Below are 21049 nucleotides of genomic sequence, written 5' to 3'. Positions count from 1 at the left end.
AACTGTTCCTGCTACAAGCAACAATTCACATGTAAATGTACATATCTAATATGGTAGTTCGTATAGGTAATAAATATAGCAAACCATGTATAGTAAATATAAATTATTTGTACAATTAAATATAATGCACTGGCAGTTATGGGTCTTCTTCCTGGACCTGTGATTTTGGCATACTCCACTGTTATAGTGGTTTTCCTAACTCTTCAGCTCCTGTTGGAGAGGAAATGAGCTTTATTTTTGCAAAGACCAAATATCTAATTTCTGTGCAAGGTAATTTCAAGCTTCCTTTGCAATTAAACAATTCATCTGCTAATCTTCCCTGCCAAACCCGTATCAGTAAAGGCAAGGAGAAAATATACAGAATATATACAGGCTATTTTTTTTTATGTTTATGGAGCAGAGTATCTCAGGGTGTCCCATGGCTGTGTGTAGAATGTGCTTAGAGAATAACAGGTTATCAGTATGTTTGCAATTAATTTTGAAATGGAATCCTTTTCCTTCCTGCTGTCACGTACAGGGGATGCTTGGGGACAGGCTGCAAACATGATTGAATAGAGCCTAGGACTTTTCTAGCACAATTTTTTCCAGAAGCTACCTAAATGCAAGTATTTGCAAGGCAAGGATAGTTACCTTTCTGCGTGTGTCCTTCTAGCGTGTACCATTATGTTGGGCTCCAGACACAATGTAGATGTTAGGCAATCAGTATTGCAATGCATTTTCATGTAGATTTTTAAACCCACAGCAAAAGTATTGTTTTCTAATCACCTGTAATGTGAATGTGTACCTCCACAAGACCCCTTGTTCTTAAAGTAAGTTTGACGTCTGATATTTATAATGCCAGAATCCAGATTCGGTCTAAAGGAACTGAGGAAAGGTAATGGTGAAGAGCACCCATGGTTGTGTACATCAGCTGGCAGGAAAAAGACCTTGAAAGTACAAGTTCTCCATCACAGGGCATACTACCAAATGTTTCCAACTTGGATACAGTAGGCATGTGCATATCTGAAAATTAATTCTATGTGTATTCAGCATACCCTGATGAGCAATTCATAGGAGGAGACTAATACTTCTCTCTTACATTTTCTGTTTACATATAGCAAAGCAAAAGAGGCTTTCATAAAAATGCAGAAAGAACGTGACTTCCATCGAATGCATCATAAGCGAGTGCTCCAGGAGAAAAACAGGCTTATTTGTGACTTTAAAAGGTAAAAAATGATTTTAATTACCATACATGTAACATTAAAGGTAACTTCTTAAATTGTTGCCTGATAACGAGATAACGTTGTGGAATTTAAAGTGCTAAAGTAAAGCTAGCTACATTTAGTTAGTGTCCTGGTATATAGCAGTTTCATCTGACCATTCTGCCATGTCTCTTGAACAATTTCTAATGATTTTTTTTTTATATTTTCCATTGTGTGATGTGGCATTAACAAATACATAGTATTTCTAATAGTTGAAAATATAAATGAGGTCTTCTTTTACCCACATCTTTTTCCATAAATATATAGTGATTTCTGGATTTAGATCCTTTGTCCACTTTAAGGGTAACTGGTGTCACACTGAGTTCAGAACCTTTGCATTCATGATTCCCATAGATGGTATTTTCTGTCCTTTTACATCTTGAACTTCCTATATGAAATTTGCTATGTTGCTTTGGTTGCAAATAAGCCCAAACTAGTCCATTGGTACTGAGTTGTAATAGTTTACTTTATAATATTTAATTCCATAATTTTGTCATTCTGGAATTCTGTAAGTTTTCTATTAACTGTTGTGCTTCTTTCCCTCCACGAGTAGAACTTTTATGTTGTCCATCTGAAGATCACTGGTCCGGGTGGAAGACTTAGTTTAGAATCTCTTCTTTGCACATGTTTATGGCAGCACTTGTTTTAAAATAACATTGGGGAGTGGCTAACATCTGCAGCTCCAAACAAGTCACAGAATTTTGGCTTGTCAATATTGTTTTCGATAAATGCATGTAATAGCAACCACATGTTCTACATCTTAATCTTGAAATCCATACACACTAATGCAAGAGAGCACTTTATCCTCTGTGTCAGCTTTTTGCAAAATGCAGTATTTTTGAAGCTTAGTCTCCTGTGTTTCTCTTGAGAGATTATATATCCAGCTTCTAGTTGTTCTGAAGAATTAAAGTGGTTAAGTATTCTAAATGCAATGTGCAGTGAAGAAAGAAATAGTAATCATATTACAACTGTTTTGTCTAGATTAGGATTGTAGTTGGTAGTCAGAGAACACCTGTAATTCTCTTTCTTCCAATGTAATATCGCCTGTCTGCAAGAAAGCAGAAATTAACAAAAATTCATGTGCAGTATGTGTATGAAGGATTAAGAACAGGTCAAAACTGGATGTATTGTTTTAAAAGATATGACTAAACAAACTATGAAACCTCTTATTGATCTGACTTCTTATTTTTGTGTTTTTTTGTTTGGTTGGTTTTTTTCTTGTGGTATTCCAGTTGGGTGGTTACATACTAAAGACCTTTGTCTCCTCTCTGTTGACCTTTTGGCACTTTTATTTGGGGAAGAAAACAGTTACACAGACATAAATCTCTGATTTAACTCATCTTTGAGGAATCATTTGTCCTCTTCTTGTTCGCAGGCTGAAGGCACATTATGCATCATATGAACCAGTGCTGAAGCAGTTGACTGAAAAATACCAGACTACACTGAGACAGAAAATGTTAACTAGTTTGGAGAGAGACAGAGCAGTTGGGCAGGTAAAACTTGCGAAGCTGTAAAGAATGCTTTTGGTTTTTACTTTGGTAAATACAGAGGATATTTCTGTTAAAGCAACTCACTTAAGCAATAGTTTGAAGCAGAATATTTTATTGAGTTTCATGTTATTTGGCAAAATGTTAATATTGAAAGTATGTGAAACTTAGTGCCATAAAGTAGTAGTTCTCAGCCTGTACTTGCTCAGTGCTGCTCCGCGTAAGTCAGCAATGTGCAGACCCTGTTATTCTTTCAGTGTCAACGACTTGAGGAAAGGTGTGATATTCCCACAGATTCATATGCTCCCGCCTATGCCTTTAGAAATCTCTCATTTTAACTTTCTTTATTACTATTTACTATTTTATTTTTTCCTAAATACATCCAGGAATGATGTACTAGCTTAGGAAAAATACATTAAAATATCACATACAGTTTTTCTGTCTTGAGAGTGGAATAATAGAGTAGTATTTTACTCCTATAATCTTATCTGATGTGTAGGTTGGTATACATGATATTCTGCCTCTCTAGCAGGAACTACTATGAGCACAGATAGGATGGATGAAGAACAGAAAAGTATCTTGCATGTGTTTAACAGGTTGTTTGTTCAAAAAAAAGTGGAGGGGGGGGGGGGGAAAGAAAAAGGAGCTCCCAAAATGCATTGCATTTCAGCAGTAGCATCAATTATATGTGGGTAACATGAAAGGAATTTACCATGCTTGCACTCTCTTCTAATAGTCCTCACCTCGTTTCCTGCATTCCTCTGCCTCCAATTTTTCTCAGGTCACCTGAGGGCTTACTTTTAAAAGACTGAGGATTCTATGTTTGAAATTTCAATAAGTAAAAGAAAATGTCCTAAAGAAAAAGAAAAGTTACTGTTCATATATAGTTATGCTGAATCAGGAGTACGAAGCATAGAACAGTTCCAATGCTATGAAATTTCAGGAACATACTTAAGACCTATCCAGTTATGAACTGTAAGCGTTCTGGAGTGAATTTTTTTTTTTTTTTGTAACACATAACACCATATTTTGTGGCATTTTCTGATGACAAAGCTGTATGTCATATTGTGCCATTAAGTTAAAGATCAGTGCGGTGATAGCAGTGGTTAAAAGTTGATGGTGCAGCAAGATCCCTAGTATTCTATATGTCCGCATTGTTTTAATAAAGCTGTAAAAATATTTTGAGATTCTGGATGGCTTGTATTCTATCACATTGTTTCACTGGGTCTTTCCAAAATCTCAAATTAGGAGTAATGTTTATAACTTAGAAGCAATAATCAGAAAACTAAAAAATTATAGATGGAATTTATTACTTAAATAGGCAGGCAAAAATGCTGTGTATTGTGAACAGACAGTTCAAAAGCAATGTTTTCATATTATCTCTTCTTGTTCTCTCCTCTTTTTAAAATTAGGTTACAGGTTTGCAAGCCACATTACAAAACTTAGAGTCTGGACGTGCTATTCAGATTCCTGTGACAAAAGGTAAAATATTCCCATCACCAAGCTCAGGCTGGTTATGGGTTTTTTGTTGTCGTGATGCATTTTAAAATCTGGTGTAACAGTAAATCAAAAATACTTGCACTATAAACATTTTATCAGCTGTCTTAGTGACAGAGCAGCAATTTTATCATTCGAATATTTATTCTAAAATGTATCCACTAAGAACAGTGAGACTGCTGAAGGCAATATGGAATATGTGAGTAACTATGGAAGGGCTTCGTCCTAGAAATCTGCTTTGTCTGATTTTATTTTATCCACCAATACTTTTTTTCACACAAGTGTTCTTTTTCAACTCGCTATAAGAAGGTATATCTGGTGGTCTGGAAACATCTTGAGAAGACTGGTGTTATGAAATCCAGTCTCTTATTTTAGCATGTCTCATTTTTACGGCAGGTTGCTAAGGTTATATAATATGTGCTGGAATAATATCTTTATCTATATGGTAATATACTACTTCTCTGGTGTTTTGAATAAATGCATAATTATTAAATTATTTTTCTAACTCCATCAGAAAAAAACCTAGCACCTCTGGTTTCCTAAGTAAATGAAGCCCACGCTATCACATTCTTTGTGAGCGTCTCTCCCACTAATAATTTTGAACCTATTTTCCAATTTCAGCTACCTTTGCCAGTGAGGTAAGTCTCAAATAAACCAGATTTCTAAACGACTCTTGAAAATACATGAGATGATGAAAAAGGGAAACAGTGAGCTCTGCCTTCTTTGATAAGAATGTTCATATGAGAAGGGGATGTTGCACCTACCTTAGTCACGAGCAGAACTCCAACCAGAGATCGCAGTTTATTTGACATTAGAGAACCCGAAATTTCTCAGCCACATAGGTGACCAGGTATCAAATATTATACAACTTCCAGGTGAAGCATTTGTTTCAATTAAGACTTTTTTTGTATCTGTTTCTTTTGTGTTCCCCCCCCCCCAGTGTCTTAAAGGCCTAAACGCCGTTTTTCGCTGGTAATATACCCCAGGTAAAAAGCCACTGAGTTACCCCAGCCTTTGACAATCCAGCTTCGTTAGTTCCCATCCATGGAGTTACTTCCACTGTATAAAATTCCTGTAGAAAAGACAAGGCTGAGAAGAATAGTAGCCACAAACTTCTTTGTTTCTTTTTTGATTTGCAGTTGAGTGAAGAGGATAGCAAGCATTTCCTTGGCTAGTAAGATGGTTTATTTACTATTAATGCAGACATTTCAGCTACCGTCCAGATCTTTGCTACTGCCTGCCTATTATGAGTATAGCGCATTCGGTTTAATTTTTTCCTTCAAATTCTATCTAATGTAGGTTGAAGCAGTTGGTCTCCTAAATTGTTGTGAATTGCTACAAGCACTGGACTGAGATCTAATTACCTGAAAGATGCCCCTCATCCTAGCTCAGGTCTTGGTTTCCATGAAGCAGTGGGAGGCTTCCATAGCTGAGGAGTCCCTTGGAGCACACCCTGCTGCTTTTCTAAACTACTGTTTAGTTAAGAACATAGCTGCTTTCATTTCTGGAAGAACCTGGAAGTGTTTTGTAGACTTACCCAGTGTAAACTAATCTATGATCTTAATTCTGTATAGAAGCAGATAGCTACTAAACTAATAACTTCTGTAAAGACAGACTTCTGATGTGTTAATACGGTGGAATACTGAAGTACTGGCAGCAAGCCTCTTCAGCGTTCACAGTATCTGTCTGGTTCTGGATTCTGATGCCTTTTTTGTGTGAATTAGTATTGTACTCCTTAGCAAGGCACATTTCAAGCCCCCAAAATACCTTTCTGTGGCTATATGTACTGGATATGCTCTGCTGTAGTCTTTAAATCTTGTTACAACTAAAGGTATAAACCTCTCCCCCACTAAAGAGCACAGTGCTCGTTTTCATCCCGCTTCAGATAGGGAGGTGGAGAACAGGCTTTTTATTTTATGTTAGTTTAGGGTATATAGCATTCAGCTTTTCATTATACTTTGGCTTGAGGATATATAGTGTGGGTTCTTCCCCCATGCTAGTGTTTTACACTATAGATACCCCATCTGTCTATTTTTCATATTTCACATACTTACATTTGTTTTTTTGAGCGATTCTAAAAACTGCTCTCCGGCTGTTCACAGTACTTGTTTATTCTCCAGAAATCTGGAGAGCGGTTTATAATACCAAAAAGTGACAAGCAGGGGAGCACTTTATAAATAATAATATTAAAAAAAAAAAAAATCACTTAGTCTCCAACACAAATAATTAAGCTCGTCAGCCACCCATGTGCTTGTACAAGCCTTAATTTGCTTCATACCCTGTGTATCATAAATTAAGCGATATTTCAGTTCATTTCTTTCCAGTGCTTTGTCCTCTAATACTGCATAATTTTTATTGCCTTCTGTAGGTCATACTCAGTGAGGTCTCAGTAGGTTATATTGTCTCATATTCAGATACTTTCTGCTACCTCTTGAAAGATGGTGATGTTCCGTTGCCTCTTGAATTCTTATTCATGACACTGTATAATCAAAACCTTGAGAAGTAAGCAGTGCATAGATATTGGAGTAATGTTTGCTGCATTTTTCTCTAAATTTAAGTTCTTAGTTTGGAAGGAACCAGTGCTGCTGGACTTCCAAATCTCTGCTGTAAGGAGACCTAGAGCTGCATTTTTTTCAGTTGCCATCTCTTCAGGGCTGACTTTTATGCATTGGTACATTGGTATGTTATAATTATAAGATATTGAGCATTCAGTTTGGCAAGTTATCATTTGCCAAGGTAAGATGCATTTTCTGGCCAGCTGTCTGCTTCCACTGCAGTGCAGAGCATGAAGGAACAAGAACGGCTCTTCCCGGCAGCAGGAGATTGCCCGTCACTGCTCCTGATGCTGCTTCTGTCCTACAACCTGACTTGACTGCAGAACGCCTGGAATGCTGGCTTTGGCTAGAGGTCACTGAGAGTGGCTTTTAATTAGTTTTGGGTTTGCTGAAGTGTTTGAGGTTTTTGAATAGTGGCAATGAGGTCCTGCACATCCTGTCCCACTGTGGGTTTTGTTTTTGTTTGGGTTTTTTTTGAGGGTGTCATGTAGGGCATAATGAAGAACAAAGGGAAGCTTCGTGGTATTCACAGTGATTTTTGCATTGTAAATTTCTATCTGGTGGCTAGGAAGAAAAAAAAAAAAAGATTAACAGTAGTTAATGTTAATTTTAGGACAACTATTCTTGGACTTGTTACTTAGGCATTTTATGTAGCAGCTTTCAGCCTGATGCATTTCAAACAATGGAAGAGGATCACATCCACAATACAGAGCATGTAATTTATTTACTAGGGTTTTTTGCTGTCCCACTGCCAGACTGCTGTTTAGCTTTGCAAACAGTGCTTTGTACACAAATCCTTCAAAAGAAAGTTTTCTTTAGGTGTCTTAAAAATTATTAGAAGTTTAAGTTTTTAGTCCATATTTACTTACCTTGCTTCTTTAAAGTTGATATGAAGGACATTTAATAGTTGGAGAGGAACTAGTTAACAGTTAGAATTAGGACTCAGTCATCTTGTAGACTGTTTCTCTGCCCCTGCTAGGCTCGCTCAGAAGCCAGCTCTGAAAGAAAAGTTGCATTTTGAGTTCAGATTATTTTTGAAAAGGACTAAATGTTATGTGTAAGAAGATTTGCATTAAAAACTGGTTTTGTTTTTGTTTTAAATCTGGTCCTCCCTGATGTGGTAGCAAGCTCATACATAGAGGGATCTAATTATCAAAGAGAAATAACTGATTTTTTAATTTAGGTTATTGGTGTATATTAACAGAGCAGTTGCACCCTTACTTACGGATCAAGACACAGTGTTAAATGGTGCTCTGAAAAAGGACCACTTTTGCCTGAAGGAATTAAGCAATGTTGATTGTGGTTTGCTTATAAACCTAAGTGAATGCTGCTATAACAGCTGGTCCTAAAAACATGTTATAAAACTGTTACTTGCTCAGTACATTTCTTGTATTTTCTGAAAACAACAGCTGCTTATTTATTACCCAATTATATTCAAAAGTTGAACTCAATGAGTTTCTTTACTCATGGTTGAATTAACTCATTGCTAAGCCTGTTAACTATGCTTTTCCTTTTCTTGATCAGATGTAATTGCTGTTAGAAGGTCATGCAAAAAGAAATTTAAAATGTACCAGTTAAAGTACTTAAACCTGGTTGTCCCCATTCCATCTACAATGCAATCAGAATAGAAAATCTGTAAACACAAGCTGTTGACATCTTAGTGCAATTGTAACAGTTCTTTAGAATTTTTTTTCTTTCTTTTTTTAATGGTCACTGACTTTTTAAGGCCTTCAACTGTCATAACTCTGTTGGTTTATTAGTATGTGTATTTCAAAAGCACCAACAAACCAAATGCTCCATGAGCAACATGCTAGTGGGTAGCAGTTACTGAATGGGTAGAAAGTGTTTGACATAGAAAACAATTTTGTAGTATATCGTTCCTCAGAGAAAGTTGTTATTGAGGATATCTGTGACAGTACTTTAATTTTTAAAGCAGTGAGAATACAGACATTTTGTTAGACCGGGCACAGTTCTTTTTATCAGTTATGGTTTTGCTCAGGTTGGGTATATAGGAAGGTTTTGTGTTTGCTTGATCTGCTTTTTTTTGCCTCAGGAGTGGAGAGGGTGGGGTTTTTTCCCCTTTAATAAGTCAGAAAGTTTGCATTTTGGTGTCAAGGTCATAATAAAACTATTTTACAAGAGCAAGCATTTAGAAATGCGTAGTGTGAAGTACATTTGTTTCAGCCTGGGTTTTAGCTGTATAATGTGTTTTTCAATCTGAGGGTTTTTTTCAGAGAACTGGAGGGATGTAAGTGCCCAAATCCTGTTGGAATTTAGTCTTCCATTCTCTTTCCTGTAGACCCATGTACGTACTACAGAGCATTGCAACAAGATACAGGGATCACAAGAGACTGTATTCGAATATGTGTGAGCTGCCAATATGAACTGTCAGGGAATAGTATCCTTTCTGCCAGGTCATGGCAGATGCGTTGTACAATAGTCCACATGTGCCATATTGTTCCTTATATTGCTTTCAGCCTATTCTGATGATTTACAGCTATGCTACCTGCTTAGGATGTCTTCAAGTTACCTATTCATAAGTAATTCCTTGTTTGAAAAGTGGGTTGGGAGAAAGTGTGGGGAAGCAAAAGGGAATGCAGGCTGTAAATCGGAATAATGCATTGGTGGTAGATATTGGATAGGATGCAGTGAGATGATGTTTCTTCTGGCTCTGAGGGAAATGTAGAGTTGCATCCATTTTACTGTGACTCTCTCCTTTACTGCAAGATTCAAAATCATTGCTGCATTTTGGGGGCAAAATCTAGGGTACCATTAGGTGAGCTGAAATAGATCACACCAAAATAATTTGTGGAGCAGAGTTATATGTAGTCTTGGAATACTTTATGTGGATGGCACAGTAATCTGAATATGTTTTTATTTAAAGTGGTGTTTCTTTTAGAATTTCACATGTCTGGCTAATGTTAAGTAAAGAGATATCTTCCAGAAGAGTAAGTAAAAAAATGCATTCTGATGATATTTTTGTTGGTTTTATTTTATAGCAGGCCACGAATGTCAAAGGAAGAAAGGGTGGAAATGTCCCACTGAGAAATCTTTTCAGGAAGCCAGGCAGCAAAAAATCCTTGATGCTGAAAGATCTTCATATGATCCAGTCAAAGATGCAGAGAAGAAGATAGGCAAGAGATATCCAAAGGTATGCAGAATTCTTTGCAGTTGCTCAGTATCTAATCCAAAGTACACTTAAAACTTTTACTAAGCTGTGGTGAAAAACACTTGTCCAACACGACTGAAGGAAGTCTGTCGTGTAGTGAGAAACGCTTAGTAAAAGTAAATAGGACAGGTAGGTAACAGGGTTTTTATTTTTAATATGATTTTGTATTGCAACTAACTTTCCAGGGAATAATAGGAATTTTGATTAGTTGAAGCTAGCAAGCTTCTTTTCAGGATTCTGATGTAATCACCCTGCAGAGGAAGAGCACTGACTCCAAATGCTTGTTGTTCTGTTATGTTTCTTTTGTAACTGGAGAAGTCCTGACCTATTATGTAGTGCTTGCAAACTTTTCAAGCATTTCAACCTGTCTGTTTCAGCTGGGTCTAAAAGGTATAACATCAGGGTGACTAAGGGCAATAAGGGTGGTTTCTTAGTAGCCTATGAAAGTTTCTAAACTTGAGTACACCAAAGGGTGTTGCTGCTTCGGTTTGGAAGTTGTGCAAAATCAAAATTAATTCCTGATTGAGATTTTTTATTTTTTTTAGTTGTTGAAAGGAATTTGTTTTCTTTACTTTATTCTACTTGGTCTATTTATTGAGATTGCATTTTGGGACTATATAACAGTGCTTTTTATTTTTCCAAATCATGGTAAACATTCTAATATCTAAAATTTCTTAAGCTCTTAAAACTGTTACGCTGGCCTATTTTTGTTTGAGAACCACAGTTAGTGTTTAAACTGTGATTTTGAGAAGGAAAAAAAGCTTTAGTTTATGTTGATGTAATTGTAGTCTTTCCTTTCCCTGTCTTCACAAGAATATGTCCATGGTGATTTATTTTTTGTATGTTTCTTATCTGTTTTTGCAAGGGCATTGTTTCTGTCTGACACTGGCAGTGCACCTCTCCTCTGACAAACATAGTATTTGATTTGTTTTCCTTTTCATTCTCCTGAACCTCCAAATAAAAAAATAAAATAAATCTATATTCTGTTGCTTTCTGAAACACTTCTTACTACGTATTGGAAATAATTCTCTGTACTGTCTCCCCACCTATTAGTATCTGAGTGTTCCTGAGGCAGCTGCCAGTCAGTCCATCTCCACTTCCCCAGTTCTTCGTTCAGTGGTTAGCAAATTCCATCTTAGTCTCTTATAGGTATCTCTCCTTTTCATTTTGAGTTGTGAACAGACGAGTATTTCTTGGCTTATGAAATCTTATTTTTTGTTCCTGTTTCCACTGAAGTCATCAGGATTTTTATAGTAAACTTCAGTGGAGTTATGCTTCACCCCCAGAATATATAAACTCTACACAGGTAGTATGCCTGTCTGGCTCTTTCTTGTTCTTTGAAATTCATGAGCACTGTTAGTTGACTGTGTTTCTGCAGGCCTTATGTTTCCCAAATGAGTCCTACCAGAGGCACTGATGTCTTTATTTAATCAATGGATTAGAAAACTGGAGTAGCTCCAGAACTAAGACATCAGAAAATACGGGTGTGTTTGAATGTATTAGATTTTACTACGGCTAAGCAATAACCTAAAACTTTAGGTGTGAGACTAACATCTCTTCCGACAATGGAACAATACCTTTTTTTCACTTCAAGTTTCCTGGATCTATTATTTTTAAATATTTCCTTTCCCCTAACAAAGGGATACTACCTTAGGTACCACATGTGAGTTGTCTTATTTTTTAGGCTGTTAGAAATAAATGGCAGAGGGAATGATGAGTCTGTAGAGGGTGAAGGGGTGAGTTAAAATTGTGTTTAAAACAAAGATACTCACAGAACTCTGTCCTGTAGTGCACATTTATTAAACTACAGTTCTAATCTAAGTGATTTTTTTAAATAGTGTATTTTTACTCAACAGTTTAGTTGTCTGAGTATTTGTTCCAGTCAAAATGATTAGGTATAAATGAGTGCCTTGCCTTCCTTAGATCATTTTATGTGATATTTGGAATCAAACTTCTGTGTGGTGCCTCATCTCCTTTGACCTATATCAAAATATCTATTAAATTCTGCTGTGTCTTATGTGACATATTTTTTTCTTACAAGAATTCAACACAGCAATGTCTTTATTGAAGAGTGTACCATAAATAATGGTCGTCTTCTCATTTAAAATAATGAAAATAACACTTTAAATGTTTGGGTTTTTTTTTGGGGGGGTGGTGGTGGTGTAAAATTGACTTACACGTATTCAGATTAAGACTACACTTCATTTAAGTTCTCTTTATACCGCAAAGGAAGTAAGAGTCAGAGCATAAATTGGTCAGTTCCATGGAGTTCAGGTGAGGAATATATAGAAGAAATAAAGGTAATTAAAAATCATGTATTCAAACAGTGCGTTTATGAGAAAATAGAGAAAAAGAAAACAAAGTATGGGAAATCTGGGTAAAATTCACTGTGAGGTATTGTTTAGCTGTAGTCAGTAAATGTAAGTGAACATGTAAAGTTTGCAAAAGTTGAGAGTGAACAGTTTATCCAATTTTAAAATTCAGACATTCGGATTATATCATGTTCAGTAAAAAGCAAATATATTGTTGTGAAATTGTATCCTTGAGACAAAATTATAAATGTTTGTATTAACTGTACAGTTACATAGGAGTGAACTATGGTGATGAAAATGATTTAAATCTTTTCTGTGTCTTGTAGCTAAATAGTGATCTAACAAATGCCTGTGCTTACTTTTAAGTAGATGCAAATATGACTCATAGCTGAGCTAGAACATTTACTTCAAGGACGGACATATATTCTGTTATTGCAATGTCCTGTAAAAGCTGACATGTAATTTAAAACCTAAGGTCCCTTTGATATGAAGTTTATTACTGAAACAGTGAAAAAGCAACTGGAATTTTTCTGAGAGAATGTATTCTCCTGTTCTTAAAATCTTTGTTACAAGAGTCAATTAAACTATACAGTAACAGGCAATTAGGCTAACCTGTTTACATATCTACCCCTTAATAAGCCAGTATCAATAGCATAAATATTCTTAGATTAAGAATGTGTATAGAGTACAACTTTAAACATTTAAATTAATTAAAATGCACTCACACGTCATTAAAATTGTAGAGCACCTTTGATAATACGATTTTCATTATGCTATTGAAATATACTTTTACTATTCTTATATTTTTATTCTCTCAGGTTCCTCACAGAGTACGTTCTATGTTTGATTGCTTTTATTAGTTATTAGCAGGGCGATTGCAGCTTCTTTGTTCGGTGAATTCTATTTACATATATAATGTATTAAAATGCCATTTCATTTATTGAAGTTTTATTTGGTGTAGAACTTTATCAAAAGGTGCATCGGACATTTCTGGAGTTGACACATTATCTGTTTCTCTGGAACAGATTTTGAAATTATGGCCAATGATATATTGAAAAAACACAAAAGTAAAATCCAGTGATCATACAAACATAATAGCTTTTGTAATTAGTAAGACTTTGGGTTGAAATGTCACATGTATACATGTATAAGACCCAAGTGTCTCCTCAGTTCTGTGGAAGAAAGCATACAAAATTTAGAAGAACTACTGGTTCTGTGCTCTCAAACAGAAGGGAAGCTAAAACCAAATGATTACTTAATCAGATTATTGAGCTTGAATATAAAGGAGCCTAGGCATATTGGGACAGAATTGGAAAGATGATGTCCCAAAATAGTTAGGAAGGGTCGTAAATGAAATAGGCAATCATTTTGTGTTTGTAGTAAGGTTACTGAGAAAGCACTGATTTGATATTCAATAGAGAGAAGATGACCGACAGATAATACTGGGAATACTTATTTCTACAGCCCTTCACTGGTATAGTAAAACTCCAGACAGATAGCTAAGAAAATTAATACCAGTTACGAAGATATCAGACCGCAGTCCAGAAGAGGGAAAAGAAAATGCAATGTCTTTATTTCAAATGAGATAAAAAGTAAAAGCTAAGAAATTATAGACTAGACAGTGTAACTTAAATTCCCAAAGAAACTTGTAATGAAGAGGTGAAATTTTACTGAACATCTGGAAGAAGCCAGGAAAAGAAGTAACAGTGAAAATGGATTTGCAAGGAAAAAATGTTTTAATCCAGTCTAAATTGCATCTATAACAGGATAAGAGGCCTCATGGATAGAAGAGGGAGCAGTAAATGTTTTAACTTTATCTTATTCTTATGATGTAAGAGCTCTTATGTTTTTAATAAACCTTTGGATACTGTCTCACAGATCATTCCTATTAGCAGCTGTGGAAATCTGGCCTGATGGAAACTTTTCTAAATTAGTGGAAAACAGATTGGAAATTTGCAGATATATTGAATAGGCTTTTGCCGGGATATGTTGTCATTAATGATCTGCAAAATGTAACAGAAAATATGCTGACTAAACTCGCAGACCAAGTGAACTGGGTTTGGTGGGGGTGGAACTGCACGCACAATTGAGGACAGGAGTACAATTCAAAACTTGACCTGTTGGAGAATTGATCTAAAGAAATAACATGCAATGTAAAAAAAGGTACAAAACTCTACCTTTAAAAAAAATGATCAAATGTACAAATACAGAACAAGAAGATAAGAAACAGCTGATGGAATAGCTTTTATTTAGAAGAGACTCTAGGGTTTGTTGTGTAAAATAAGCTTAGCATGAGTCAACAATGACACAGTATTGCAGAATAGCTGAACATCATACTGCAGTGTAAACCAGGAATATTGTATGGAGGATGTGGAATATTTTTCCTGCTTTGTTCAGTTGGCATGTAGCATTGGCTGCAATACTGTGTTCAGTTTGATCACAGCTCTACAATAAAGCAATAAGAATGATTAGAAGGCAATGAAACATAACTGTCAAGGAAAAGGTGAAAAGTGAAATTGTGTTATCTACAGAAAAGAACACTAAGGGGAGACAGGATACATCCTTAAAATCTAAAAGAATTCTGTTTAAAAAAAGAAAAACAAAACCCAACAAAACAAGCTGTTAGAACAAGAAGTAAAGTAGAAATCCAATAGGAAAGGTTCAGATTATGTATTAAACAAAATTTATGGTAGTAAATATTGTGAAGTACTGGAATAGATTGCCTAGGGAGTTTGTGTTATTGGAATAGGATAGACACATTTTTCTGAGGAATAACATAGGTGCAGTGTCCCCTTGGGAAAGGGGATGTACTGATTGACCAGCAGGGGATCTCTTTAGCTGTCTAGCTGTCATTATTTGATTTCCCCCAAAAAATTGTACTTAAGGGAAGAAACTTTCTGCCTTGCCCTAAAATAGCAGGCCACTTCTAACTTTGTATTAAAGCATAGCAATATCAAAATAAGTTTTTATAATTCCTGTTAGACTTGATGGCTGGGGAATGGGGAAAGACTCACATTAGAGCCTGCAGATGGGCAAGTGTTCAGAAGATATGCCAGCCAGCAAATGTGTATTTGTGAACTGATGAGCACGACTGTAGCTCTAGAAGAAGTACTGCATGCGCAGCGCTCTTGGCCAGTGGGACTGTCATCAGATACACAGTGGGAGCTGGTGTTACTGCGGCGATAGTGGGTGTTAAGCACCAAAGAATATGTGTCTTTAGAAGATGCTGCCTCTACTTCTACTTATGGAATTAATGTTCTGTGACTCAAATGTTAAGAATATGATCCCAGGTTAACTGGATGTAAGCTAAAAAGTGTTCTTTACTTGATTTTGATGGAATTTAATTTAAAAGAATTATATATTTTGTTAGGCAATACTTAATTTTTTAAAAAACATCTATAGACTTGAAAATGGTAAAAAGAAAAAACTTTTTTAGACTAAATCCGTTTTAATTTGTGTATGATAATCTGTATGTAATAGCTGATGTGATGATGGCTTTAGTTTTAGGCTTTTCCTAAATGTGTTTTTAAATGGCAGACCTATACAGAGAAAATAAGAAAATGTTTAGGAATGTTAGCTACAAATAAAGCTGTATATAAAAAAAATACTCATATGTCTGTAAGAAAAATTTATAAGTGACAACATAGATATAATTTTCCATCCATCATTGCAGCTTTGTTAAATCAAGACACCCAAAGCTGTGCATTTCTAGAAATAGATTGTTTGATATCTGAAGCCATTAGTCCTTGATAAAATTACCTTGCAGAGCATCCAAAGTGTTTCTGTGTGCTAAAGAACATTGTTTATGTTAAGTCATTACATGCTGCTAAGAATAATAAAATAAGAGGCCCCTGAGACTGAAAACAAATACAGAAGTATGTTGGAAAGTAAGATGCATTTGATCCTAATTCTAATAGTAGATATGCTTTGCATATTCATATATTTCTTTCTGTAGTTGAGTGTAAATAGTGACAGATTTTAGAATAATAGTCTGTCTTCTGTAAGACTGTGAATCTCACTCTTGCTATAATCATTTGCAAAACCTGATGATAATAAAATTGCTAATTTTTTATATGCAAATGCTTTGATTTCCTGGAAAAGGGACCTACTGAAATTATATTGAATTTAAGAAAAAAAACCTTTGAATGTTGCTGAGAAAATGTAAAAAATATAAGGAATGTATATAAATTTAAAAAATTATAAAGACTTAAATTTGTTTTTCTTTATTTTTGTTGATAGCTGTTGCCATTGCTGTCTTCCTCAGGACAGACAGTCCTGTCAAATGGGGAGAGCTGGGAATTGCATTGTGCATAAGGCTTTCCTTTATCCCACAGGAGTTCCTGCAATGCTTTCCCTCCCTCACTTTGGGCTTTATGATAAGATTTGAGTTTGCGTGATTTAAGAGGGAACTCGACAACAGAACAAGAACCTCCATACAAAGCACACACAGCAGGTGGCGGAATGATGCTTGTACAACTATCAGTAATGTCAGCATTGTTTGGCTTTTGAGACCATAATTGAGTAATTTCATTAACTCTGGAATAATGTTTTGTTTTCCCTTTAATTAAAAGTGTCAAGACCTTAAAATGTCTCTTGGAAATCGTTTGGGAATTTTGGAGGGGTCAAGGAGGAGAATGGTGCACTTTTGCACCATTTGCTTGGGTACCTTGGTGACGATGTTATTGATGCAAAGTTCATTACAGTTGAAAAATGTTGATTGTTTTTAAGAAGGGATTTTTTTTGTGTGAGGGGAAAAAACTAAATTCCACAGAAGTCTATTTCCAATTACAATTCTTCTGTTATTTAAGGTCAGTTCCATAAGAAAATTTTTATAATGCAAGATGTGGGAAGAGTTACGTAATAATCTTGGAACCCTACATACATAGTTCCAGTTTACAATACAACAAAGCAATGATCTGGTTTGGTATTTTGTGGTATTGATAAAATACGTATAAAATGTTAATTAGTTAATTGTAATTGATATACAATTGCAAGTCAAAACGTTCAGAATGGTAAATGTATTTGAACTGGGGGAATAATCACCACTATATTTTCAAAGAAATATTCTTCTAGAAGAAACACATGTAATATAAAATTCAGCAGTTAACTTACATTGGTGTTCAGGGATGTGGTTAAAAGGAAGGGCAATATGTGAACTACTGCATGATATACTTACACAAAAAAGGTAGATTGAATGAGGCCAAAGTTAACAATACTAATTGTTTTTTGTTTTTCCATTTTAATGTAGTTCAGCTTAACTTACTCATGCATAAAACTGGATCCCTTTCAAATTACTGAAGTGTGATTGAAATACGAAATAAGCACTCAGACCCCTAAAATCTGGAAGGAAGGGCTCAGGTGCTCACTAACTGTGGTATTTATATTTTAAATTAACTATTCTATACTAAGTTATGGATTTTGGTGTTTCAATCTTTTTTTCCAATATTTAAACAAAGCCTTTGCATATGTAAACATCACTTTAAGGAAAATGAAATTCAACATCAGCCTTTAGTTTTCATGGTAACGGATCTCTCTAACATGCCATAAGTACTCTGGCAGGAACATGCACTGCTCATCGTGTTCAGGATTGTTTGTCTTGTATATTCAAACAGCACTTCTGGGAGTAGAAAGTAAAGTCTCAATTGTTTTTGTTTAAATACAGTGAAATGAAATAAAATGCTAAGGCTGTATTCCAAACAGTTTATGAATTAATCAGACTGTTTCCCCCTGAAAATTTAATTATTTTTCTTTGGAGTGTCACATACTATGAAGATAATGTTAGTGGGTCACAGAACTTTTCATAATTGGATTTCCAGTTCAAATCTAGGCCTGACAGGTTTGATCACGATTAAAAGTAGTTGTTATATAATCATGGATTTGCTGATCTTATCTTCTCTTACATGCAATAAGCAAAGTGAAATCTCTGTCAGTAGGGAGACTGAGGTCTGACAGAGTACGGAAAATTTATAATCTCCTCAGTCTTCAGGAGAAACATGACCGGGATGGAGAGGAGCAATTGTTGGCCTTTCTGTGTTGTCTGAGATCCTTTGAGGTTGCTGCCCTCCACCCCCATTCATACTTTCTTTGTCCTTAACACCAGCTTGTTTTATACAGATCACTGAACAATTGTCAAATGGTAACACCTTCACTTCTGTCAAGTAAGGGTTTTGCTTTCCTGAGGAAGGGTTTCTTGGGGAACGATTTCTGCTGGAAACTAACCTGTAATGATGTATATGCAGGTGGGATTTTATGCCAGTGGAAGAGAAATAATTTCAGAGTGATGTTCAGACAATAAAGGTGGATCAAATCTGCTGCTGCTAAATGCAACCACATGTGTAAAGCACAACTGTTAAACAGCGTACACTCTACAACAGGAAACACTTCTGTGGACACATTAAGAATGTTTTCATATTATATTGCAAAACTATTTGGTTTTATATTAGTGCAGTCTCATGTCTTACTGCAGAGTTTAGCCATGATCGCTGAGCTTTGTCTTTGGGGAAGAAGCACAATGTATTTTTTTTGTGCTCAAGTGGTTTGACATGTCATCTAAAAGAACGCTTTTTTTTTCCTGTTTCCTTTAAGTCCTCCTTTCTTCTCCCTAACAGCTACCATTCTCTTTCGTACCTCTGATCTTGTTGTAGATACTCTAATACTTCAACTAAGGTGCTGAATTAAAAAGTTATTTACACAAGTTTGAAAGTCTAGTATAGAATTCTGTTACTCAAAACACAGGCCAAAACAGGCTGAAGTGATTGCAATATTACCATGTTACTCAGCTGACGGTTTCAGTTTACATTTCTTGTATACTTTGTAACATTTTTATGTATTTATGTTTACAATCTTTTATCATCTTGTGTATATACAGTTGAGAAAACGTGCTATATATTGTAAATCATCCAAAGCAGATCAGCCAATCGGACATTTAATTTACTACACATCTGAAGCTGCTTTTATTTTTGCAGGAATGCTTCACTCCTGGTAGAAAGCAAACCTACCCAATGTTTCTGTAGCACCTGTAAAGAAATTGTTCTCTGGAAGCAATACAGCAAAAACTGAGATTGTTTGCTGTGATTTAAATCTATTAAGAGCGATTTCCACAAATTATTATAGGTTAGAAAGTAAAAGAACAAATAAACACGAAAAAAATCACTATACATAGTGCTTTTAAAGATCTAGTACCACGTGTACCAGTGGTATTTGTTAATGTGAGAATTGTTTGTGTACTCTGTATTTCCATGCTTCTGATGTATATTGACTATTTTTTTTTTATTTTTGTTTAGAATACTTAGCTCTTGTAGCTAATTTAGGACCAATGCATGTAGCTGTGACGTTGGTCTCAGCTGTTTAAATATACATTTTTCATGCCCATAGCGTAAGAAAATGGCTGTAAATGGATGTTCGTAATAGTAAAGAAATTCACAAGCCTCCTTCTTCACACTTCGTGCAAAAATTGTTGCCATGCTGTATGGTGTACATGCCCTGGCTTGGACCCAGCAGATAAAATAATCAGAAAGAGCAGCACACATCCGTGTTAATGCAATAGTTAAGGAAAATACCCCATTATGTGTTTCAGCGTAGATCACCGGATTGGTTAACATGAGGATATTGTCCTTGGTTTTGCATTATTACATAGATACACATTATTACATAGATAGCTGCTATTTCATCTTATTGTCCTTGGTTTTGCATTATTACATAGATACACAGCTCCTATTTCATCTCTTTACTTTTAAAGATTGTCCTTCAGGGGGGGGAAAAAAAAAATCCTCATTTTGAGTGTATTGTGCTTGGAATTTTTGATATACAGTCAGTTGTTAAACGATTGTTTTTGTCCAAACATAGTAGTAATTTGAAAGAGATGTTCTCTTGAGTTCCAGGATATGAGGCTTTGGCAGCTTTTTCTTCTGCTGATCCTGTTATCTGTTGTTGACTAAACTTGCCCTGTTCTGATCTTGTGTCTCCAGCTTCTCTTCTGTTTTGCAAACTAATAGTTCATGGCCAATTTTTGCCTGCCACCAAAGCTTTGAACAACCAGTGTATGGAGCCTTACTTTGATCTCAAAAATCTACCCAGGATTAAAATAGTTTTGGAAATGACAATGAAGAGAAGCTGAAAGGACTTTGTTGGCACTATTGCTTATTTATAGAGTTTTGTTTTTTTTCAGTGGAAGACAGCCTATGATGTACTAATTAAGTATTTTAGAAACTGTGTAAACATAAAAAGAATGAGAGGGGAAGGCTGACAATATTTGGAAAGCATTTAAGGTTAATTGGATACGCCCTGTGTTGTATTCCATAGCTCCTGTATTCCTTCTAAAAACACAACCAAACAAACGAATATACTTGTATATACTCTTAACCTTGGTGCCAAGTTAACTGATTTTTTGTCTGAGAATCATAGCAAGGAGCTCTTTACAATCTGTGTGTAGTTTATTTCCATTTTCGTCAGGATACACACACAGTAAGCTTCTAGCCACCATCTGGTAATCTGTATGAGTAGACAGCCTCAGTGGCAGTAAAACAGGCTGTGTGTGCCAAAGCTGTGGTTAGGAGCTTAGGCAGAACGTGCCAACACCTGTGCAGGAGACTATTCTTACTCAGCTATATCAGCTACTCAGTGATGCTTTAGATTGTCTTAAATTTTATACCTTTTGAAACAACCCTTTTCTGCTTCTTTGCAGTAAAAAGTTTGTTTTCTTAAATAATTTATAAATGCCAGGAAAGCTTTTAAATTGGAGATTTGGCGCTATAAATATTGTTCCTAATATCCTAAAAAAATCTTTTTA

The 21049-nt window shown here is 35.5% G+C and overlaps 1 protein-coding gene across 1 annotated transcript in view; it reads left to right on the top strand.

The window, feature by feature from the left end:
• SPAG16 (sperm associated antigen 16) overlaps positions 1 to 21049 on the top strand; it is a gene marked incomplete at both ends in the record, with an annotated part of 412526 nt that overhangs the window by 17272 nt on the left and 374205 nt on the right. Inside the window, 4 exon segments of the mRNA XM_082311439.1 lie at positions 1098 to 1205; positions 2617 to 2734; positions 4141 to 4210; positions 9780 to 9931. Coding sequence (XP_082167565.1) covers positions 1098 to 1205; positions 2617 to 2734; positions 4141 to 4210; positions 9780 to 9931 — 448 coding nt within the window.

This window comes from Platalea leucorodia (assembly GCF_965183815.1).
Source record: "Platalea leucorodia genome assembly, chromosome: 5".
NCBI lineage: Eukaryota > Metazoa > Chordata > Aves > Pelecaniformes > Threskiornithidae > Platalea > Platalea leucorodia.
Note: the sequence above shows the minus strand (reverse complement) of the source record. Positions and strands in the feature narration are given on the sequence as shown.